The sequence below is a fragment of the Borostomias antarcticus genome, assembly GCF_949987555.1.
Source record: "Borostomias antarcticus genome assembly, chromosome: 7".
Taxonomy (NCBI): domain Eukaryota; kingdom Metazoa; phylum Chordata; class Actinopteri; order Stomiiformes; family Stomiidae; genus Borostomias; species Borostomias antarcticus.
The window spans coordinates 3,962,679-3,986,565 of NC_140240.1; the positions used below are offsets into that span (position 1 = coordinate 3,962,679).

The window sequence follows — 23,887 nt, forward strand, 5'->3', positions numbered from 1 at the left end:
TGACTACAGCCTCACATTTGACATTTGCACATTTTGAAGTTCATTATTGATAAAGAGCATTATTGTCATGTGAACATGACAACCTCAGGTGTATGCAGGCACAAGACTACATCCTCAAAATACAGTCTTGTTTTTGTGGATGACTGAGTCTGCACTGTAATACACCTGAAACAAATATTTTGCACCCAGCTTTCTGCATTGTGTAATGGAGAGAGTATCTGCTGTCAACACAAACCCTACAGCCGTTCTGCAAAAGGTGATTATTTTACTGTACTATTCTCCTCTTTTTCTATTTCTATCCAGTTCTGCTCCGTTGTAAACCCTCAAAGGCCTGCTGCCCTGTCTGACCTTCAAATGAGGAAAGGAGGAGAATAGAAGATATTCCCTGACCAACGTGTGGGTGTTAAACCTGCATTATGGGCTGTCATAACAGGGGCCCCAGGTGGCTGTCGCTCCCAGCCTCCCTCTGTGTTTCAGGAGGTCTTGATGTCCTTGAAAAACCCCAGAAGGAGACCCAGTTGGATGTTGCTCAAAGTTTGCCTTTCGTCAAGCCCTGAGGCACAGCACAGCACCAGTCAATCAGCTTCCATTAGCCTACCTAAGGGGTTAACGTTGCCAACCTTGTCCATCTGTTGCTAAGGAAGTGTTGCCTGTTGTGCAGGAAACAGGGAGAGCAGTTTCCTGTTATGAAGAGAGGTTTTTAAAGGGTTGCCTTCCTCCAATAATGCAACAGATGCCGAGCCAGGAAGCCCGGCCAATAGCAAAAGCTTTTGGTGTCCTAGAGAAACTGTTTTTAGAAAATAAAAGTCCCTAGTATTCAGGATGTGTTTTAGGGACTTATATCAGTAGCTAGGCTACGCACCATTATGTTACATCTTACAACTATAAGGTTTATACTATTTTATAATGATAAAGTGATACAATGTTATTATGTTAAATATCTTTAGTGTTGGCTAGCTTAATTCAAAAATAAAATCCATTTGATCTACTATGGGTAGTTTGCATGTGTTTACCAAAAATATAGTAAACACTGGTATCCACTGACTGAATGTTTTGTATAGGCTAGTCATATCTATAGGCAACTACATAGCCTATAGTTAAATTGTTACATTAAATCAAGATTCCAACAAATGCCCACGTTTTAAAATGATAGGCTATTTTGAAAGAACACTTTGAAATCATTACAAATGGTCATGCAACAAATAATAAACTAGTTTAACCAATAGTCAACTACAGTATTACAGCTTGTTTTTTTCTACAATGTGTGGTGGTTACATTGTTGGAATTAATTACTTCACTTTTCATCTAAATCTGGTCGAGGGTTTAGTGTGATCCTTGTTCGCGCAGGAGACCTGCCGCCCAGGAAGCGGGAGGGAGCACGAACATATCTCCAGTCTCCACAGACTCTTCACACAAGCGCTCCATTCGGACAAGCTGCTGCTACCTTGTGAGAGAAATCCTTTCTTTCTTTTCTTTATGTCGATTAAGACGGTGAAATGTTGAATTTTGATCATTCACATCTTTTTCCCATCTATTCGGAATAAGTTTTCTACTTTACTCAACGTTTGGATGTACAGTGCACACCCTCAGATACAATTATGTGGATACCAATCGCTCGCTACGGTGGATGATGTCCCAGAATGAACACAGGTGCGTAATGGTCAAGTTGCGACAAACGCTCATCAGGCAATTTGTATACAAATACAACAATAGGCTACCTGTTTTACTTCCAATGATCAGCGTATATGTTTTTTTTTTATTATTATTTTTAAGGGATTGAGATTAATGTTGTTACAGTCAAAGATATATGATAGGTTAACTTTTTTCCTTTTTTTCACTCAGGTGCTGTCACAGTGAATGAAAAGGGATTCATTTCCCTACAATTTTAAATTTAAATATGGTCCATTAGGTTGTTTAACCATAAGGTGACTGGTGTCAGTCTGCTACCCTTCAAGGGGCAACATCTGGAGAGAGTAGCCTACAGCTGAATTGTGACAGTTGAACTATTCCTGTGATCACAGTAGCTAGGCAGATTCCTACTGTATCTGGTCCATAATGTGTTTTTGGTCTGTTGACTAGGATGTGACCTCAGGTGGATAATGGAATAACCTTCTATTCACTCAAACTGGCTTCACCATGCTAACTAAATTATCCTATAGGGTTACAATTATGATGGGTGACATTTCAAAATAACTGTCTGAGATCATCATGCTTGGCGCCGTGTCTATGTTTTCCTTTGTTTTTCAAAACATTTGTAATTGAATTCTTGCTGCATAATTCATATCCTGTTGTTTGCAGAGGGACCTTGTGAGACTGGACCCTTGTTTGTTTCTCTCAGTTAAATTCTTTGACACACTGAAACAACTTTTTTTCCTCAAAAAAGTGTTTGTATTTGTGCGTGTGTGTGTGCGTGCGTGTGTGTGCTTATGTGTGTGTGCGTGTGTGTGTGTGTGAAAGAGAGAGAGAGAGGGGGGGGAGAGAAAGGGAGATAGAGAGAGAGAGAGAATTAGGGAATAATATCAAGAAGGAAGTCCATTTGTGTTGTGAAAATGTGCACTCCTAGAAGGAGTGAGGGCAGCATGCTGCTAATGCCCTTCCCCTGTCGACTTCCTGTGTGGAGTCCCTTCAGGAGAGACTGCTGGAATAGTTAATTTGTGGAAAACAACATCTTACCAGAAAGAAAGGTAGAGGAGGAGCGAGAGGTAAACATAGAAAGGAAGAGACAATGAGAGGGAGAGATGAGTATTATATTAACAGAGAGACAGCAGAGAGATAGAGAGAGAGAGAGAGAGAGCCCAGAGTGCACTCAGGGTTTAATAGGATGTGCGTCAGGGCAGGTACTAAATAACAGGAAGAGACAAGGGGTGTATAAGTTTTGTTAAGTAAGGGTGTGTTTCATGAAAATACTTAACAGTCAGCTCTCTTAATAAAGTATACTTTATGTTAAGGGTGTTTCATGAAAACACACTTCACAGTCAGCTTTCTTAATAAAATCCAGGTTAAAAGTGTAATAAATATTTGTAATATTATTGTTATTACTTACATTATTATAATTATTATTAATAATAATGATGATGCTACTACTGCTAATAATAATAATAATAATAACAATAATAATAATAATAATAGCCATAAATTGTTATAAGTGAGAACCCACAGACATGTCAGACAGAGATAAACACAACATTTATTTAGTTTTTTGATACTAAAACCATAATCAATCATTTTTGGGGGCGAAAGCAAAAAGGCTCATTATATTATATAATGATTTGTCTACATTGAAATTGTTATCTACATTGTTATCTATAGCTTTATACCTTTAAAACTTTCATATACACATATATATTGTGTCTCTCAAGCAGTTATAATGAATGAATCATTATTCAGTGGCACTCAAGCTAGATGTACTAAGTCCTAGAAGTATCCCAGACAGGGAGAGACCATTGTTCCTGTGGTATGTTCCCTATGGCTCTGTTGTTTTTCCTGAAGATAATGTCCCCTACAGCAGTCTACGTGTCACTGCCTTTCACACAAATCTACTGGCTTCCTCCTCATGTATAAATCACTGTTATTTTCTCACTTGCTGCATTCTCAGTCAGTCTTAGTCTCAATCAGATCTAGACTATTAATAAAAGTAATTCCTGTAGGGATATGTCAACCTTGGTTGGCCTTTCACAAAAAAAACATTAAACAAAAGCCAAATTAACTAATTCATAATGTCTCTCTCTCTCTACAGATTACCAGAAACAACTCCAAGTTCCCAGATCAAAGATCTGCAGTCATCTAACAATCAAGGTGCAGTCCAAGCTGATGTCAAAGCCTTGTCCCTCTGCCAAGGCTACCAAGCCTCCCATCTCTCCCAAGCCCAGATCCCCGTCCCTGTGTAACTCTCAGGCTGAGGAGGAACCGTGCCCCACTCACAGCCTGACCAATGGAGACCTGAGCACCTCAGAGGAGGAGACAGAGGAACCAGGAGCCCACTCTTCAAAGCGGAGAGAGGAGAGAGGGAAGCCAGAGGAAACCCCGGATGACAAGGACACCAGAGATGATGACAGAGGCAACTATGGGGATTCGACGGTGGGAGAGACGGTGAAGGAGGATGAAGTTAGGATGAAGGAGGGAGTAGGAGAGACACTGGAGGATACTGCTGAAACAGAGAGCGCCGGCTCTGTGGATAAACTTCAAGAGACTGAAGCAGCTGCTAATGACACTGTTGAGCAGGAGAACACAGAGGAACCGGGTGACTTAAACCCACCTGCGAGTGACAATGGTGATACGCTAGTGGACCCCTCTGACCATCCAGACTATGACAATACGTTGACGCAGTCACTCTCGGAGTGCGAACGGGGAGATGAGGCAGGGGAAGAAGAGATTGGGGAGGAGGAGGAGGAGGAACAGAGTTTTACTGATGAGACTGAAACAGCGGAGGAGCTCACAGGAGACTCATGTGAAGATGCAGAGGAACCATACACTGATCTAGAGCTCTCTCTCATCCAACCAGCAGCAGAGAGTGACAGTGCCCTTGAAAACAACGACAGCGCCCCTAGTGGCGAATGTGTGCAGAGTGAGACTGAGGAGGTAGATGAGGGATTCTCACAGGGCACACTCTGCAGTTCACTTCCAACCGTGTGCGAGGAGTATCCCTATGATGTGATTGGACCTTCAGATGATGCTAGTGACACATGTGACCCAACTGAAGGGGGTGACACGGGCGTGTGGCAGCCAGAACGTGCCACCAAGGACCCCTCCGGGCGTTTCCGTTTCACAGCCAGCATAGAGGACGTGTTTGAGCCTTACTCTGTAATAGAGATGGTGCCTGCGGACATGATGAGCACAGCTGACCCAGAAGTGGACGATAGAAGTGACGGTGACAGACCACACATGTCAAATGAACTGGAGACAGCAGGCGCCTCGAACCAAGAGCCTTACTATGTGTCATCAGATGACATGGCGGCAGAGCTAGAGAATAAGCAAAAGTTCACAGAAGAGAATGAAGCTCCGGAGGGCTCTGAACCCTCCAGCCAACATGCAGAGAAAGCCAAGGAGAGCGAGTCTGTGGATGAATACGCAGACATCGACGATTCCCTCTGCCCAGAGGCTAATGATTTCCAGCAGCTGGAGTGTGTCTCCTCAGAGGACTATGTGGAGATAGGAGACGACGACGATGAGGGTGAGGACACAATAAAAAAGCATATTAGAGGTAAGAGTGTGAAAGAGAGGACGGCCAAGCGAGAGCAGGCTTTCCACAGCCAGAGAAACAGCTGCCAGCCTCGTCTCAGGCTCTGTAACATCACTGTGCCAACCGACTTGGACCTGGGCAGAACCCCTGAGCTCACCAACAGGGTGGTCTTCGCCCACACTACTGAGGCCTTTGAGGAGGACATAGAGGAGCTGGACTGCCATATTGTGCCTTACGATGAGGACACAGACTCTGAGAGCGAGGAGCATATCTATGAGGAGGCAGGGTTTGACTCGGAAGGGGAGAACTTTGTCTCTTTAGACCGTAAGACCATTGTGACGCGGTCGCGGTCCTACTCGGGGAAGGTCACGGGGTACGTTCCGGAGACGGTTCCTGAGGAGACGGGCACGGAGTACCAGACACATGACTACTGCACGGTGGCCCTGGACCAGAACGGAGAACCCCTGAGACGTCCAGAACAGCCGGAGGTTAACAGACTGATCCCCTCACTGAAACCTCGTCGCTTCCTATTATACCCACGCTCATACTCTGCAGAGGGCCGGGACCTGACATTGGCCGCTCACACGGATGTAGACCAATCCCCAAACGTGGAGGACAGAGTGAAGAGGAAAGATGACACCCTTTCTCTCCCCTGTGTCATCACTTCCTCTGGGAGTTTCTCTCAGCGCAGCCACCAGTCATCCAGTGGCGTTTCCACGCCGACCTCTCTGGTGGACATCCCACCACCATTTGAGCTGGCTTACATCACCAAGAGACCCGTCACTAAAAGCTCCCCTTCTGTCCTGATCCAGCACGAAACCACTGACAAGCCCAAGAAGAAGTCCTCGTTCAAACGCTTCTTGGCCCTCAAGTTCAGAAGGAAGACAGAGAGCAAAGGCTTTGGAGAAGGCAGCGTGCGCTCTTCGCGGTCGTCCTCCGAATCTAGCCACCATGGCCCAATGAGAGTGCTGGACTTGGAGCATAGGAGCATCAGTAGTTCGCCACAGCCGCTGTCCCGCATGGTGAAGCCCCAGCAACGCCCCCCAGACCTGCCTGCCACATTCCTCCTCTACAAGGATCACCACAAGAGGAAAGGAGACCTCAAAGCCTATGGAGTTAGGGGTGTGTCCAGGGTAGAGTCTTTTGAGGAGCGCTCTCGCCGACCCCTCATGCCCCTCCCTCTGACCAAACCCCGGTCCATCTCCTTCCCCAGTGCAGACACCTCCGACTATGAGAACATCCCCGCCATGAACTCCGACTATGAGAACATCCAGATACCCCCAAGCAGGCCCACCAGAGCCCTGACTGTCACAGAGTTCTTTGAGGACCCCAACCGAATGGTGACTCCCTCCAATGAGAACGATGGCTATGTGGATATGAACAGCTTCCCCGGGATCGACAGCAAACCCCAGTCTCCCGAGCAGGAGACTGAAAGGTACAGAAAAGGTTTTCATTTTGGGTTAATCATTTTAATGTCTCTGTTTTTCAGTCCATCCTGCTTCTGTATTTTGTATTTTTGATTTTTGTTCTACCTTTATTTTACCAGGTTAGTCCCATTGAGATCAATGAAGTGAGACCTGGCCAAAATAGAAGTATAAAAATATTACAGAGAGAAAAACAATTATAAAACAACAATAAAACGAGGAAACAAAATGTGTTCAAGGTTACAGGATGTACAAATTAAAATACCTATCAACATTGACCCATAGAGAATTGTTTATCATTGAGCTTATAAGAGCTTAAAAGCAGACAGAGAGACCAATTCCTTTAGTTTCCAATCTTTTTGAAGGCTATTCCAAGTATGTGGAGCAGAGCACATAAAAGCTATCTTTCCCAGTTCAGTCCTAGCCCTGGGCACAGACAACAGGATCATATCTTGTGATCTCAGACTATAACTACAGTTAGATCTCTGTGCAATCAGAGAGCAGATGTAGGATGGGAGTTAACCTAGGATAGCTTTATAAATGAACAGCTACAGGACCAATGACTAAGCAAGGTCAGTGAAGGCCAGCCAGCCCTGGAGTACAGTGTACAGTACAATGATGAGTTAGAACTTTATAATTTGTGATAAATCGCAATGCACGGTGATATGCCATATCTAACATGTGCAGGTAATGAGTAGGTGCATTAATGTACAACAGATCACCATAATCAAGGACTGGTAAAAAAAAAAGAGAAAAAAAAGATCAGTCTTCATCTGGCCTCAAAAGAGAAACAGGACTTTTTTCTGAAATAACTAACTTCAACCTCAGTTTTTTAAGATGATTATTGACCTGAGGTTTAAAAGAAAGGCAGTCATCAAGCCAGATACAGAGATGTTTATAACAGGAGACAACTTCCAATTTATTTCCCTGTGCAGTAAAATGTCTGTTTGGGTTTCTTCCTAGCATTTGAAAAATGGTAATTTAGTTTTATCAGCTTTAGCTGTGATAGCCGAGTGAATAATATAAAAAAAAAAAAACATTTAATATAAATAGAGAATAACAGTGGACCTAAAACGGAGCCCTGGGGTACACCATTACAAATGTTTAGCAACTTAGAAGCAGTGTTGGGCAAGTAGTAACTAGTTACAATTACTTTCAAAAGTAATTGAGTTACTTTACAAATTACTGCATATGAACAGTAACTAGTTACTAGGGAAAGTAACTTTTGCGTTACCTTGTTTTGTGTTGGAGTTGATCAGTGACTCTAGAACTCGGGTCTTTAGCCCCTTTCGGGATTGCATTACTATCTGGTTGGTATACGCAGTCCCTTATTCTACGGCAGCTAAGTTCTCAGATTGATTTCAGTCCACAAGGTCAAAAATTCAAAACTCCTTGATAAAGTAGCAGAGAAATTTCAAAGGTTCTCACTGATGCACGAGGGTTGTGTCTTCCACCCTGCTGGGTTTTGAAATCCACCCGCTGCTTATAATTTTTTTTAGCTTAAATACAAGTCATATCTTTACAGAATGGATCGTCTGCAATCACTTGTTTTCTTCTGCATTTCTGCCATTGACCTCAATATGTTTCTGCCACAGGTCGTGCGGTCAGCCATCACAGTGCTCGCTATCGACCACAGCTGGAAGCTATAGTGTAACAAATACATTGAGCTCAATGGCAGAAACGCAGAAGAAAGGCGATTTCGGCTGATCCATTTTGTAAAATAAAACTTATCTATATTAAAGGAGTAGTAAAGGGAAAATGCATGTTTAGCCCTGTTTTAAGGTTACTTATGATCATATACAATGGTTCAGATCAAAACGTTGACAAAACTAGGACTTTTGAGAAAGTCTGATAATTGCTCTACCACCGTTTAGGTCATACAATGGATTCAAAAACATGTTAAACTCTCGATTTCAAAGACAAGAAGCTCACTGAGGGGGTAATTGGTGTCCGTTGGTGTTCTGACATCAAATTTGCCGCAAAGTATGAATTCTGTAGGGTTTTATTGATCATTTTATGAAATCCATTGACTTGTATTGAAGCGACCGTTGTAGATATGTAGATCAATCCGCAGAGGGGATTCTGAAGCGTAACTACTTACGGTGCACTTGGCAATTGCCTAGGGCGCTGAGGCACTAGGGGCGCACAAATCTCCGCAAATCCACCCCCCCCCCCTCCCCCCACTCATCAAATGTTCTGACAATTTGAATTGTCCGCTAGCACCCCCCACGCTCAACAAATCTTCCGACAATCTTCGGGGGCGCACAAATCTTCAGGGGCGCACTGTCGTTTTTTTTGCCTAGGGCGGCCTTCCGCCGGGCCTGCAAGTAGCTCATTAGTTCAACATAGCAATCTCGACGTCCAGACCATCTGAGAGATACTATAGCTCAGATGAACCGGGGGCACCTGGCTGAGAGGGATTCTCTTTTCCTGGAGAGGGTTTCCAGCGAGATGAGCAGCCTGCTGAGCTGAGGATGGTTGGGTTTGGGAAGATGGACAACGCTTATGGGAGAGCTTATCTCCCTTTCTCGTTTTCTGGATCTGAAGGTGGCATCTGGTGCTGGTTTATTATGTGTGTCTGAGGGGCTGGTGCAGCCTAGAGAGTGGTTCAAAGAGGCTTATTCACAATGGAAGAAGTCATTATGTGTTACAATTAAAAGTGTGAATGTGAGTGTTGGTGTGGGACAGAGAGGTACTGTGGGGGATGAGGAGGAAATGGATAATGAAGGTTAGAGAGCGCGAGAGAGAGAGAGAGGAGAGAAGGAGAGGATAGAGACAAGAGAGAAAAAGAGGTGTTAGGAGGGTTAGAGAATAAGGTGTGTGTGTGTGTGTGTGTGTGTGTGTGTATGTGTGTGTGTGTGTGTGTGTGTGTGCGCGCGAGAGCGTGTGTGTGTGTGTGTGTGTGTGAGAGAGAGAGAGAGAGAGAGAGAGAGAGAGAGAGAGAAAGAGAAATAGAGACTGCAGGGCAGTGACAAAGTGCAGTTTGGTGTAATTGCTCTCCTGTACCTGACACTTGCAGTTACGTTTAGGATCGCTTTTATTAAAGGAGGTTCTCCACAGCGCTTCTTCTTGGCGGGGCCCTGGAGGGCTGGTGAGAGAAACTGGGCTTGGTATTACAGCTTTCAAATGACCCTTTCTGTCCCTTGGCCAGCTCTCCACACAGCCCCAGTTTGATGACCTGTGTGGTCATATGGACAGGCCATTACTAGGAGGTGCCTCCTAACAGCCTTTTGATGAATTTTCAGAGCTTTTCTGTGGAGATTGCCTCAGCTGCCATTTACTGTCATTTTCTGCTGAGCTGTTTATTTCACACATGTGAACACGCGATTATGACCTCCGCGATTAACTAATCGCAAAAGGCCGCAATTAATGTGATTAATAATTTTGCTTTGAATTGAGTGTGCTAGGACTACACGGACGAATCACAGGCGCTTATGCTGTCTGACCAATCACATGCGTTCCTGCTGAGTGCGCTGTGCGTAGCAATTTCACTGAGAAGACATAGCAGTAGGTCAAGACAAGTGTCACAAGAGTACCTGCAGCCGTGAGTAGTGAAAAAATGAGCAAAAACGAGGTCCGTGAGTTAGTAGCAAGAAAGGGATCAACGTCCGTGATTTGGGAGCATTTTGGTTATTATATATTAATATTATATATTAAATATTAATCACAATTACCATTTTGAAGCAAATAATCGCAATTATTATCTTTTGTCATAATCGTGTATTCTCTATAGATCCACTTGTATTAACATACTGTATACTAACATAGCTCATGCCTTAGGTTCTGTCTAGAAAGTAACAAGATAAAATGTTGTGAATACCTTTGCCGGGGAGAACACTGTAGCTTTTCCTCATGGAACATCAGGCTCGTCCACCATGCCCTTACATGATCAAGCAGCTCCTCAGTGTTTATCTCCAGTTCCTCCACATCTCAGACAATGGTCCCCCAGAGCAGGCTCTTTTTCTCCTGGTGATGTGACATTATCGATCTGGCTCATTGTGAAGCAGAGGTCTCAAACCATAGACCGTGCTCACTGATCCAAAGAGGCCTATCTGTCCTGTCCTGTCCTGTCGCCTGGGAGCCCTCACTTCTGCTGCATTCCCCCTGGAGATACGTCTGTTGCCTTGCCGCTCTCTCTCTCTCTCTTTCTCTGTTGTAGTGTGTGTGTGTGTGTGTGTGTGTGTGTGTGTGTGTGTGTGTGTGTGTGTGTGTGTGTGTGTGTGTGTGTGTGTGCGCGTGTGTTTGTGTGTGTTTGTGTGTGTATGTGTGTTTGTCTTCCTCCTAAGCTCTCGCTGAAGGGTTGACATTGCCATCGTCCTAGTCCACTGGGCTGATGATGGCAATGATTTATGGAGAGGACATTCAGCAGTCAACACTTTTCTCCAGCAGACTTACAGAGAGTAGCTGTACTGTCCTGGGCAGATTAGTGACCGGGACAAAGGGAAAATGCAGACAAAAGTAGGGGAATAGTTACAGAGAAGTTAGAGAGCGACCACACTCTACGAAGACCAAGGTCCGATTTTATTCTGCTGGCTTGATTAATGAACAGCACTGTTTAAACAGAGTTCCAGCATAGATTATAGGCCAAAGCAAAGAAACATTTTCATTTGTAAGCACAACAGCGAGGTTGGGGCACAGACATGCAAAGTAATGATTTATGCAGACCTATCCGAGGCGGTGATAATGAATGTGTTCCTTGTTAAAACAGTGCTGGTGTATCGGGCTGAGGGCCTGAAGAGAATGTTGTTTCCAGGAGTCTCAGCTTTGCCAGCCTAGCTGCATAGGACCAAACAGAGAAGGGAGTGTGAAAGAAAGCATCAAGTCGCTTAGGGAAGCCAAGACTACTTGACTGTGCTTGTGTCCATTTTAGGGAAGCATTCAGTGTGATGACTCTTTGTGCCAAGCGGTGCCAGTGAGACGCAGTCTTAGTAGTACAATGCATTAGCAAAGGGGCCGAGACCAAACCAGAAAGCAGCGCTGTGATGCTATGCTAATGTTAAACAATCTCTCTTTAATCAGTTATTTATTATCGTTCAAAGAGAAGATTTTGCAACACTTCGTAGTGCAGTGTGCAGCCACACAGCAGCTCATATGAAGTGGTTTCTTGTGTTAGTACTGGTGGTGGCAGTGGTGGTGGTCAGAGAGCCATCTTAAGAGCATTGTTGTACTGGGCGGTGGCTGTGTGCTGGGAGCTGTGGTGGCAGGCCGGGTGTGGCGCGGGGGCAGGGTGGGGGCTCAGGGGGCGGGCCGGGTGTGGCGTGGGGGCTCAGGGGGCGGGCCTGGTGCCAGGCACTCTGAGGTCATTGCCAGGTCATCCCCAGGGAGGAAGTGTCCAGCCTAGGAGCTTCCATTCCGCTGTTTACAGGAAATGCAGGACGAGGGTGGAGACAGGGGGGAGGAGGGGAGACTGGTGGGAGACAGGGGGAGGATGGGGGGGGGGTTAGCTGGGTGGGGAGGGGAGTAGAGGTTCCCAGACTCCCCTGGGACTGGAACAACAAAAGAAGGTGTGGTGTTGTCAGGAATGTCAGGTCCCCCCAGAATGATGTTGTCTTCACTTGCAGATAAAGAGCTGGCCAGCTCTGCGTCCAATTGACCTCGGTCTCAGCTGACTATGCAGGGTTCCTGCTAAATTACATAATCCACCCTGATGCTTATTCAGCCACTCTGATGATTTTTGTCGTTAGAATTAAGAGATGACCATTGCAACAGCTTTCTGTCTATGACGTACAGATTGATTCCATCAGGTCCTCTCCTGTTGTTTGTGTTGTTGGTGGTGTTCTTATTGTTGTTGTTTAAAGCAGACCAGCGACTCCTCCATAATAAATGTCTTCCACCACCAGGGCCCCAGTCAGAGGCCAGGCTCTAAGCATGCTGCCTCATACAACACTGTCACACCACTACAGTACAGCTGCTACAGGGCACACTTAACCCACATCATACAACACTGTCACACCACTACAGTACCGCTGCCACAGGGCACACATAACCCACATCATACAACACTGTCACACCACTACTACCATCTACAGCTGCTATAGGGCACACTTAACCCACATCACAAGAAGCACAAAACAGTTTAAAGTACCTCTTATTTTCTAAATCCCCATCTGCATCCACATCTCCAATGTCGAGTTAGCTGATGAACCAATATCAGCCTTGCCTATTTCACATAATAATGCCATTTGAGACAGATTAAAAAGACCATTTTATTGCACCTAATTTAAAATTTTAGCTCAATTGGATTACATACTGTACTACAAGCATTACCAAACCTGAGGATGAAGTGGGATACAAGTCTTTTAACAGAAAATCATTGCATGCTATTCCAAATTGGACACATTACAATTAACTTGGTAGTTTTATAAAAGACGTGCCACTGCATGCTGGCATAATAACTGTACATTGTCATAATAATCTTGTTAAAGTGTTAGAAGTATTGTTCATAGTGACTGTTTTACAGATTGCAAATTATAGCAGGTACATATCATATGGAACTACAGAAACATATTATCAATGTAAATTTGGGAATGTCATTGGTACAGTAGATAATGGCATCTTCCCTATTGGACCTCCTAATATAACAGTTTGAACAGGAAGGCACATTTGGACACCGATGACAGGAATCATTCAGTCCAATGGGCAGTTACTGTCAAATATTTCAGATTCACATCTGTATTCACATACAGATTATATACTGTACATACAGTATTACAGTATTAGTGAAAGCTAGCTTCTATTAATGTTTCCTCTTTTTATGCTACTACTCTGTACCTAGGGGATCAATAAAGTATCTATCTATCTATCTATCTATCTATCTACTGTATCTATCTATCTATCTATCTATCTACTGTATCTATCTATCTATCTACTGTAACTATCTATCTATCTATCTATCTATCTATCTACTGTAACTATCTATCTATCTATCTATCTATCTATCTATCTATCTCTACAGTATATACTGTGTGTATGTATATATATATAACCCCAACTAAAAGCGCATGTGTCCAGGAAAAGGAGAAAGTGGAATTGATATCCAGAGAGTAAGAGATTAGGAAAAGGAACAGTCACAGGAGGTTGTTCAAAACGGAGGCAGTTCCATTTGAAAGTTAGTGAGAAACTGATAAAGAGACCAATCTTCTTTACAGTAAAACAGAGCTGCTAGAAGGAGATAGTTAAAATACCTCCCTAGCAATCGCCTGGAACTCCCCGAATGACCTGGCTCTCTGAGGGATGGAGGGAGGTCAAAGATGAGTAATGACTGGTAGACACCTCCATCCACTTCAGCCAATAAGGTGTATGTGTGTGTGTGTGTGTGTGTGTGTGTGTGTGTGAGAGAGAGAGAGAGAGAGAGAGAGAGAGAGAGAGAGACTGCAGTGTGGTCTGGACCTCATGAAGGATGACTGTGTCTCAGTGAGGAGGAGGTCCAGCTGGGAACTCTCTTAACCTCTAGTTCATTGGAGCTGAGAGAACACAGTCATCTAATAGCCTATTTCTCCAAAGGGGGCTGGGTCAAGTCAGCGATACAATTTGCTCATTAGGAGACCATCCACCCATCTGAATATGTGTGTGTGTGTGTGTGTGTGTGTGTGTGTTGTGTTAATATTCACACTGAATGGATTCAATTTCCTATTCCTTTCCACGCGTTGTCTTGTTGTGATGAACATGTTCACTGCAGGGGGTCCAGAGCAGACGCTTCCACTCATACTTGTTATGTCCTTGCAATCTGTCCCCAGCCATCCATGTTAGCACTAGGATGCATTCAACTGGAACCTATAGTATACTCAGAGGAGCCTAGGCTCATTGAAAATAGAAAAAAGAAAAAGAAGAAATAATATACACTGCTGTTCAGAGAGAGAGCTCAAGCCAAGGTAAAACCAAGGTAAAGCCAGAGAATATTATGCAGATCTTCTGAAGATACAGTAGCTACCTCCCCCCCCCTCTTGTGTTACATAGGGGGCAGCTGTAGCTCAGTTGGTAGAGCGGGTCGTTCAATGATCGAAGGGTCAGCGGTTCGAATCCCAGCTCCGACTGTCCACATGTCGAAGTGTCCTTGAGCAAGACACCTAACCCCAAATTGCTCCCAATGAGCAGGTTAGCGCCTTGCATGGCAGCTACCGTGAATGTATGTGTGAATGGGTGAATGAGAGGCCATTGTAAAGCGCTTTGAGTGCCGCTAAGGTGGAAAAGCGCTATATAAGTGCAGTCCATTTACCATTTACCATTACATTCCACAGGACTAGTGAATGTAATATGTGTCTCTTTATGTTTTCACCCTGGATCATATGCTGCCACTGCAAATCTATTTTCATCCCCAGTGTGTCTATACTGCATATGCACTTTGAATTGCCTTGTTGCTGAAATGTGCTATACAAATAAACATGCCTTGCCAACTTGCATATACAGAACCTTATATGAATCTGAAGTCTCTACTCCTCTCTCTCTCTGTTCCTCTCAGTGCCTATACAGAGCCGTTCCCAGTGGTGGCTGCTCTCGCTGGCCTCTCAGCTGAGGAAGACCACGGACGCACCTCAGAGGAAGAGGAGGGGGCCGCCGAGAATGGCTATGACAGACAGGTGAGGCACACTGACAACAGCACCAGTGATACACACAGTAGATGCGAAATCAAGACTAGTTACAGTGGTGATAAAACAGCTAATATGAAAAGTAATTTCTGATGCCGTTATTAATTGGCAGCATGGTGGCTCAGTGGTTAGCATTGTTGCCTTACACCAAGAAGGTCTCCTGGTCATCCCAGGTCCTTTCTGTGTGGAGTTTGCATGTTCTTCCCGTGTTTATATGGGTTCTGTCAGGTGCTCCGGTTTCCTACCACCTGTAGGTCTTTGGTTCCCAGGTGCTGTACCGCAGCAGCCCACTGCTCCTAGTGTTAGGATGGGTCAAATGCAGAGGTGAATTTGAAGGGGATTAATGAAGTACACTTCTTCTTCTTCTAATAACAACATACTATGGGCTTCACTTTACTGGTTGCACATACCTTCAATGATCACCTCCGCCCCAGAGATAGCGCAGGGTGAGAGGTAATGTTTACGGTGGCATGTGTTGGTTGACTAGTTGGTTGGTTGGTTGGCTGGTTGGTTCGTTCTTTAGCAGGATTACGCAAAAACTACCAGACCGATTTTAATGAAACTCGATGGAGGGGTGTAGCATGGGTCAACTTAGAATCCATACAATTTTCAGATCCAAATCATGAGCTGCCCAAACATGCCATTTACCCCCATTCATTTTTTGGGATTTTTTGGGGAAAAATCTAAACAACCATATCTCGACATGGGGAGGTCACAGAGACACAGGGTTTGGACTGGCATATAATTGCTCTCTAACGAATGCAGTAATACAAAACATGTCCTGCTCGCACACACTTGCGCACCCACGCACAGCGCCACGAAATGCATTCACGGGCGGAGGTCTGTGCTCTCCGAGCACCATTTCTAGTTTGGGTATGAAACCCGTGAATAGGTCTGTCTTATCAAGATTACCTTCTGCATGTTTCACAGCAGAATATATGCTTTTTGGGAACGTATCTGCTGGCATAGACTGTATCTGCTCTCCTTAAAATCCCTGCTCCCTCCTCAGTTCCTACGAGCAGCAGCCAGCCCCAGGACCCCGCCCCATCCCTCTGCCACAATAATATCAGCCTGGCTCTGACCATGTGACTCACACTTCCTTGTTTTCTTCTTCTTCAAAAGAAAAAAACAATCTCAGGGAGAGAAATACTTGAGCCTGTCCCAGGAACAGTGCTCTAGATGAAAGTGTGTTTTGGTCCCATTTAAAGGAAGTGAGGATCAACATGCTATTAATGTTGTATTTGTAAATGGTTGTGCACTGTAGGAAAAAACATTACTGCAGTGAGACCAATGCCGGTAAATACCTAAAGGCTTCATGTTATGTTCGGCCCTGGACTTTTTCTGGCTTGTGATTAGCCTCTAAATCAATGGGCACATTGTTGTCTCCATGGATACGGCCACTCATACATAATGCATTTGAATTTAAAGTCTCGTGTTTGAAAAAGTGTTCATGTTTATGTTCCACTCTAATGAAATAATCAGTCTTATTTTGACAGCAGAGGGTCAACAAAAATCTCAAATGTGCTTTTCCTCAATCTCACTGGTGCAGCATAGCTGTTACTACAGTATTAATGCTTCAGAGGAATGAGAGCCTTTAAAACATTAGCTGTGTTCATTCATCTCCTGCTGCTTTGGCTCCTGTCTCCCAGATTGATGGGCGATCCCGGGCCTTCTACATTGCCAAAGAGCTGGTGGACTCTGAAAGACAGTGAGTATCTGCCATAATATATTCACACCCTCTCTGATGCTGGCCTATTCTCTCTTCCTCACACACACACACGCACACACACACACACACACGCACAAACACTCTCCCTCACAATCTGGTCTCTGTCTCTCACTTGCTCTCTACCTTTCTCTCTCTCTCCACTCTCCGTCACTGTCTTTGCTAATTTATTGAGCAGCTACCATGGGCATAGCCAAACTGACAGCCAATTAGGTTATTAAATATCATCCCAGCTTCATAAGACATTTAACTGTTGTCTTGAAATATTTAGTTAGAAATTACAGTATATGACTTACAAAAGATATAACTGTATCACCATTTCTATCATTTCTAAAACATTCAAACACTCTTTGGCATTGCTCATGAAGTTGGTAGACCTGTAATTTGTGTCTTTCTATCTTTCAGACATGTAACGGCCCTCAAGCACCTTCAAGAGGTAGGAAAATCCAACACATGGTATTGCTTCATTTTGATTTGGTTTTCAAATGAGAGGTGTTCATCTAGTCTCTATTCTGGAAAGGCCTGCATGAATACTCCAATTATAGGTTCTGTAGCCCATTGATGACATCACATCCGGTGCTTCTGTTCCTCAGTCCCCTCTATTTACAGTTCCCCCCCCCCTCCCCTCCCATAAGCCCGCATTCAGGTTTATCAGTGTTGTTCCAGTGAGGTTGACTTCCTCATCTTGGCAACGCTGACATGGTGAGCCCGGGGGTAGTGAGTCAGAGCGTGGTGCTGAACGTACACACCGGGCTTCTGTTGCCGGTGTCTTAGAGTGTTCAGGCACATCGCTGAACGTCTCACTGCTAGAGTAGCGACTGCACCTGTGAGAGAGAGCCCAGGGAGAGGTCAATATTATCTTTTAGTCAGTGGTGCGCGTACTGTGACTTCACCTCCTCATCCACGCAGATGGCGATACGGTAAAGAGGTGGCTTTGTGCGTGCGTAGCCGCGGAGACGTGGGAGGTCCCCGAGGTCAGCCGTGCATCTAAACCAGCTATCCTCATTTGTTTGTATTATACCTCATTTACCGCATGTCAGAGCGGGTGTCCAGTCCAGATCCCTGCGGAGCTAGATTTGAAAGATGGACATCTCCCAGAGAAATACCATGCGCAGACTGTATTGAATGTTACAGCTCTTAGCAATTCATTCAATTCTATTGTGATCATACCAGAGGTCCAAAGCGTTTTAGAGAGGGTTATTCTTTGGGGTTGGTGTGTGTGGCTGGCTGGTTGGATCTTCCAGGTTGGCTTTGGGGAGCTCTATCAGTCAGACTGTGCTGGGTATATCCTTGAACAAGGTCAGAACCTGAATTATTCCTGTGTGTCCACGCCATGATTGATGATTGGCTCATTTGAATATGAAAGCCGCAGTTAAATAGCTGAGTAATGCAAAATATTATACTTGGCTCCATTCCACTTTAATGGTCATCTCGGATGTGTTTCATCATAATAATTATGTTAGGTTTATGCAGAGATAGACGGCCTTACAGTGAGGTGATTTTTAATTTGCAGTTCAGAAGCATTCGTTCACATTTCTGTAGATACAATTTTCTTTGTAATCGTGATTTCCTCCCATTTCTCTATAACTAATGTTAAATAGAGCATGTTACATTAGATTCAAACAGAAATATTACCCTTATACCTACCCTTGAAATGTCTGACATTCAAAAAATGTTCACCACACTGTTGCATAATGCATGCAGTACAGGACCTTATTATTCTTAAAGGTGTAACAGCAGAAACCTTAAGGGATACATCTACAAAGCAGTACTATTATTGGGATGGTGTTCTCTATACAACAGACTGTATGAAGTCAGCACACACACACACACACACACACACACACACACACACACACACACACACACACACACACAGCTGGGAAAAGAGACCACCGTCAGTGAGAGTTTGGAGAAAAGACAGTGGCTATTGTTCCATTGTTTGATACAGAATAACAAGTATACCAAATTTTCCAGACCTTGTTCCCAAATGGGAAGTCTAGTTATGTTTTTGGGTGTTCTTCTCCAAGACTTTCTCAATAACAGGCTGGATAGGATTCTCAGTCCTGTTTTCTTGATCTCTCTTTAGATACTGTAACTTGACCCTTTAGAAATTCAATTCAATTCAAAAACCTTTATTTAAACACGAAGGACACTGAGCTTGCCCTCATTTACAGTGATGACGAGTAAGAAATAGTGCAGAGATAAAACAAGAATGTGAATAATGAGACAATAATAACACTAAAAATAAAAAAATAAAAAAAATAAAAAATAATAATCCATCTTCATCCGCTTATCCGGGGTCGGGTCGCGGAGGCAGCAGCTCCAGCAGGACCCCGGATAAGCGGATGAAGATGGATGGATGGATAAATAAATAAATAAATAAATAAATAAAATAAAAATAGGATACGATAATAAGAACAGGGTAAAATCTATAATTTCAGCTAAAACAATTATAATAAGATGTGCAAAATTCAGAAATCATACATTTAAAATGGGAAGGGTAGACATTTTTAAAGAGCTTTGCAGGGCATTCCATGAGATTGGAGCACTTACAGTAAAAGCAGTCAAACCTAGGCTAGAACAAGCTTGGGGAACCTTGAGAAGGAACATCTCACTGGAACGGGTTAGATATGACCCAGAGTTCCAATCCAGCATAAAAGTAATATAAATTGGTTGCTTACCAATAAGAGCTTTAAAAATTAATAAAAACCAATGTTTCTCACGTCTCATGGAAAGAGAGGGCCAGCCAACCATCTCATACAATGATGTGTGTTATAGCTAGCACCTGTAATGAACCTGAGAGCTGAATGGTAAACCGAGTCTAGAGATCTAAGGGTAGAAACAGAGGCATGTCTATAGATTACATCCTTATAATCCAGGACAGATAAAAAGATTGCTTTAATATTCCTCTTCCTACATACCAATAGAAAGCTAGTCCTATTCAAATATAAGTAACCAATTATCTGGCGAAGTTTGCTGACAAGATTAACAATATGGAATTTGAATCTTAATTTATCATTGAGCCAAATACCAATACATTTATATTCTGAGTCTCTCTCAATGATAGATCCATTTGCAGCAGTTATGCACAGAATATCAGGGTCAAGATCTTTTGTCTTGGAGAACAACATGAAAATCCCTTCCCTTCAGGTTTGGCCCAGCTTGACCGTCTGTTCAACAGAGCGATTTATATTCTCATTGACCTGGGATGGTTGAACCTCAGAAGAGGTTAAAGTATGGTAGAGGGTGAAGCTCCCTTCAAGTGTGGGGGCTTAGTGAGCTGTGGCCAAGCTAGGCTAGGACAGAACTGTGTCTGTCACAGCCAGGATAGCGAGGGAGAGAGCGGAGAAAGGGAGGGGGGGAGAGAAAGAGGAGAGAGAGAGAGGAGAGAGAAAGGCAGATAGAGAGAGCGGAGAGAGAGACAGAGGGAGAGAGCCAGCCTGTCCATAAAGAAAGCAGATCTGATCCACGGCAGCCGTGATGAATGCTAACTCGGGCGCGATCGATAGCGCATGATGAAGGGGAGGCGGTAAAGCCCCCGCTGTCACTGTGCTCTCTCTCACTCTGTGTCTCTATTTGTTTTATGTCTGCTCTTTTCTCCAAACTGAAATTGATGAGGTCCAAACAGGCGTCCTTGTAGACACATTATGACTTGGTATTATATATGGTGTTAGATACCAGACAGCTTCACCCGTGGAGACACTTGATATTTGTTTGCATTTTGACACCTTCAATCCATTTGAGAGGATTCATTATGTTTTATCCAATTCTAGGAGTTGATAAATAATGTTTCTTTGGGGAATTCACTCCCAGTGAAGTGCCATCATTCCTATGAAGTTTTAGCTCTTGTGGTCAGTGACACAACATATATTAGAGCCTACTGTTGTCATAAACAAATTAAGGGACGTAAATGGGACATAAATGTCACAGCCCTCTGTCAGTGTGGTAATGGATTGTGGCACTAGAAATGGATCGTAATGGACTGTACTTGTCAACACAGTACCAGTGACCACCAAGGTCATTATGCAACACAGCACCTGGAATTCATGCCATGTCCAGCCACCCTTTTCCTGAGTGGCTGGTCAGAGCCCAAGGCAGAGGAAGAGGCACCGAGGTGACAGTGGATTTGGAATAGGAAGGATGTTTAGGAGGATCTGACCCAGCCTTTCTTCCCCTGAGTCACTCTTTCTCCTCACCTCACCCCTTTCCTCTCTGCCTTACTCCCCCATCACCCCTCCCTCTGCTCCTCCTCAACTCCACCCCCTCTCTTTCTCCTCTCCGACCCCTCTCCTCTCTGACCTCTCCCCTGCAGGACTTCCGGGCAGCGGTGGGGGAGGCTGTGGGGGAGGACGGGGAGCCTGTGTTGGGGGAACAGAGGCTGGGGGAGATCCTGGGCATGCTCCCTGAGGTCTACGCTCTTCACAGCGACATCCTCACTGAACTGGAGGCTCGCATCAGACAATGGTGAGACACACTAGTGGACAGACTTAGACGTAGTGGATAACACTATGACGCACCGATACGTCTGAATTCAGCTAGCCTGAGGTGTGCACACACACACACACACACACACACACCCACACACACACACGTTTTACCCCTTGTTATAATGACCCCAGCCGATTAACATTCAACAACAATTGCATGCCCTAACGTTCATGCTGAATCATAAATTGATCTGCTCCCCTGGTCATTATCTTATCAACATGTTCCCACGAAGGCTCTTAACGCCTGCTCTTTCCCCGTGATAGGGAGGAGAGCCAGAGGGTGGTCGATGTCATCTTGTCGCGTCGGGAGGACTTTGCCATGTTTGCCAGCTACATCTCGGAGTATGACCGCAGCATGTCACTACTGGAGGAGAGCTGCAGACTGAGACCCGCCTTCGCCGCTGTCACCAAGCAGTACGAGGTAAGAGACGTAGACCCAGACCCGACCAGATCCTCCATGCTGGCCAAAGATGGCTGGGATACTCTTCTGCTTCACTCACTTAGATTTGGACACATCTCTATCAGCTGAAGGATCTGCAGCACCAATGGGTTCATTCAGGTTTCTGCTCCATAGCCTCCCAGCAGCCTTGGCTTTGTCACCCAGCCTCCGTGGGGAGTTAATGGCCTTTCCAAAGCCTCTCTCTCCTGCTCCCTTCCTGGACTGACCTTTTCAAAGTGCGACCCTCATGTTTCATATCTTTCAAACACCGATTCTTTTTGTACCATGGACCTCTTCGTCTCAGCTGTGTCCTTGGAGAGGATGAAGACAGATTTTGTGTGTGTGTGTGTGGGGGGGGGGGGGTCCATATTACGACTCGAGCAAAAGGAGAGCCCCCGGGTTGAATTGAACATGTACTGTATGATGATGCCCTTAATGATGAGCATTATTAACTACAGCACAAGATATGAAGAGCCAGATAAGACCTAGGAGATGCAGCCATAGATTTAGCATTCCCACTCAGTGTTCAGCTGGCCCAAATGGGAACGGATTCAGTGTTGGATACATACTGGGAATCTTTCCCTCGGCCCAGGGCATCGTGATGAGAAGTAGTTACAGTCTTTGGCCTGTTGTTAAAGGAGATAGAGGTTCACGTGTTGATGGAAATAGAAAAAAGACTGTCATGTCATGTCTTTGATTCATATAATATATTATACAACAGTATGGATCCGGTCCATTGTCTCTATTGGTCAGTTTGCATTCCAGCCGTGGTGATAACCACGATGGCTCCACGCTAAAATGGAATGTTTGCACATCTTTTAATATCATATATCGTTTTAGTAGCCGTGGCAGTGTCCAGATCAATGTTTAGAAAGATGTGCTGTAGCATGGTCGTTGCCTGGCAACGTTCCCTTTTCAGCGGAGGTATCCGCAAATGATTAACAAATACTTCCATTAAAAATACATTTTAAAGTTCATATTGTCTTCCTTTTTAAAATATTGACGGATAAATGTGGCAACCGTTGTATAAAAGCATTATGGAACTCGAAGCCGTGGGATGGCACGGATATCGCCACGGCTAGCGGGGTGTAACGGCACTCCGCTGCACGTCGTGCCTAACCACTCCCGCTAGCCGTGGCGATATCCATGACATCCCACTGCTTCTCGTTCCATAATGCTTTATTAATAGTTCACTGTGTAAGTGCTTTAATGGTATACTAACACACTAGAGCCATTCAGAATTCATGGCTTGAAGATTTTATTCTGCTCTGTACTGTATATTGCTCTGTATATTTCACCAACATTGTGCCTGAGATCACTCACAGATATCTGAGACTGCATGTATGAGTAAGCGGGTTCCGAGAAGTATTTTGATTCATTGTGATTGGCTGACAGAATGATTCAACGCACTTCTATAGCGATAAGAATTTCAACCCGACAAGGAACCAACTGTCTAGGGCTCATGAATATGCAGCAGCAGCTGGCCTCTCAGCAGAGACATCAGCACTCTGACGTGGCCACGGTCCATGAACTGGTGGTTCTTCAAAAGGTTTCTCTCCTCGTATTATAACAAAATACTTAATTTGGCGTTCGATTATGCGTCCCGTGAAGACAAAGCTCTCCCCTCCCCGGCCGTACAGACCGACGTTTCGATGTTAGTTACATCTTCATCAGAGTCAAGGGTCCAGGTACAGAGCTGCATGCGGGTTAGTGGAGAGACGGTGATGGATGCTGTGCGTGGTCAGAGAGCTGCCATGGGACTGCCTGTGTGTGTCTGACCCCGCAGTAATGAGAGAGAGGCCAGAGGGCTCGGGGGGGAGCACGGAGGGGGGCCCACAGGTCACTGCCTCAACACCAGAGAGGAACAACCCTCGTTTATCTCTAAATGCCAGGTTAACCGATGATCATTTCACAGAGGGGTGGCCATTTTGTTTTGCTGTTTGGAGCATTATTACATTCTTTATCTTTTGAATAATGTGAAAAGAATACACTTACGTCAGTTCTTGTCCTCTCCATCCTTTTTTTCCTTATCTCGCCTTCTATC

The 23,887-nt window shown here is 44.6% G+C and overlaps 1 protein-coding gene across 1 annotated transcript in view; it reads left to right on the forward strand.

The window, feature by feature from the left end:
• Positions 1–1,640: 1,640 nt before the first annotated feature.
• The window catches only part of fgd5a (FYVE, RhoGEF and PH domain containing 5a), a gene marked incomplete at its 5' end in the record, with an annotated part of 34,426 nt that continues 12,179 nt past the window's right edge, over positions 1,641–23,887 (forward strand). Inside the window, 7 exon segments of the mRNA XM_084440973.1 lie at positions 1,641–1,650; positions 3,737–6,614; positions 15,062–15,179; positions 16,838–16,896; positions 17,320–17,350; positions 21,230–21,381; positions 21,669–21,825. Coding sequence (XP_084297099.1) covers positions 1,641–1,650; positions 3,737–6,614; positions 15,062–15,179; positions 16,838–16,896; positions 17,320–17,350; positions 21,230–21,381; positions 21,669–21,825 — 3,405 coding nt within the window.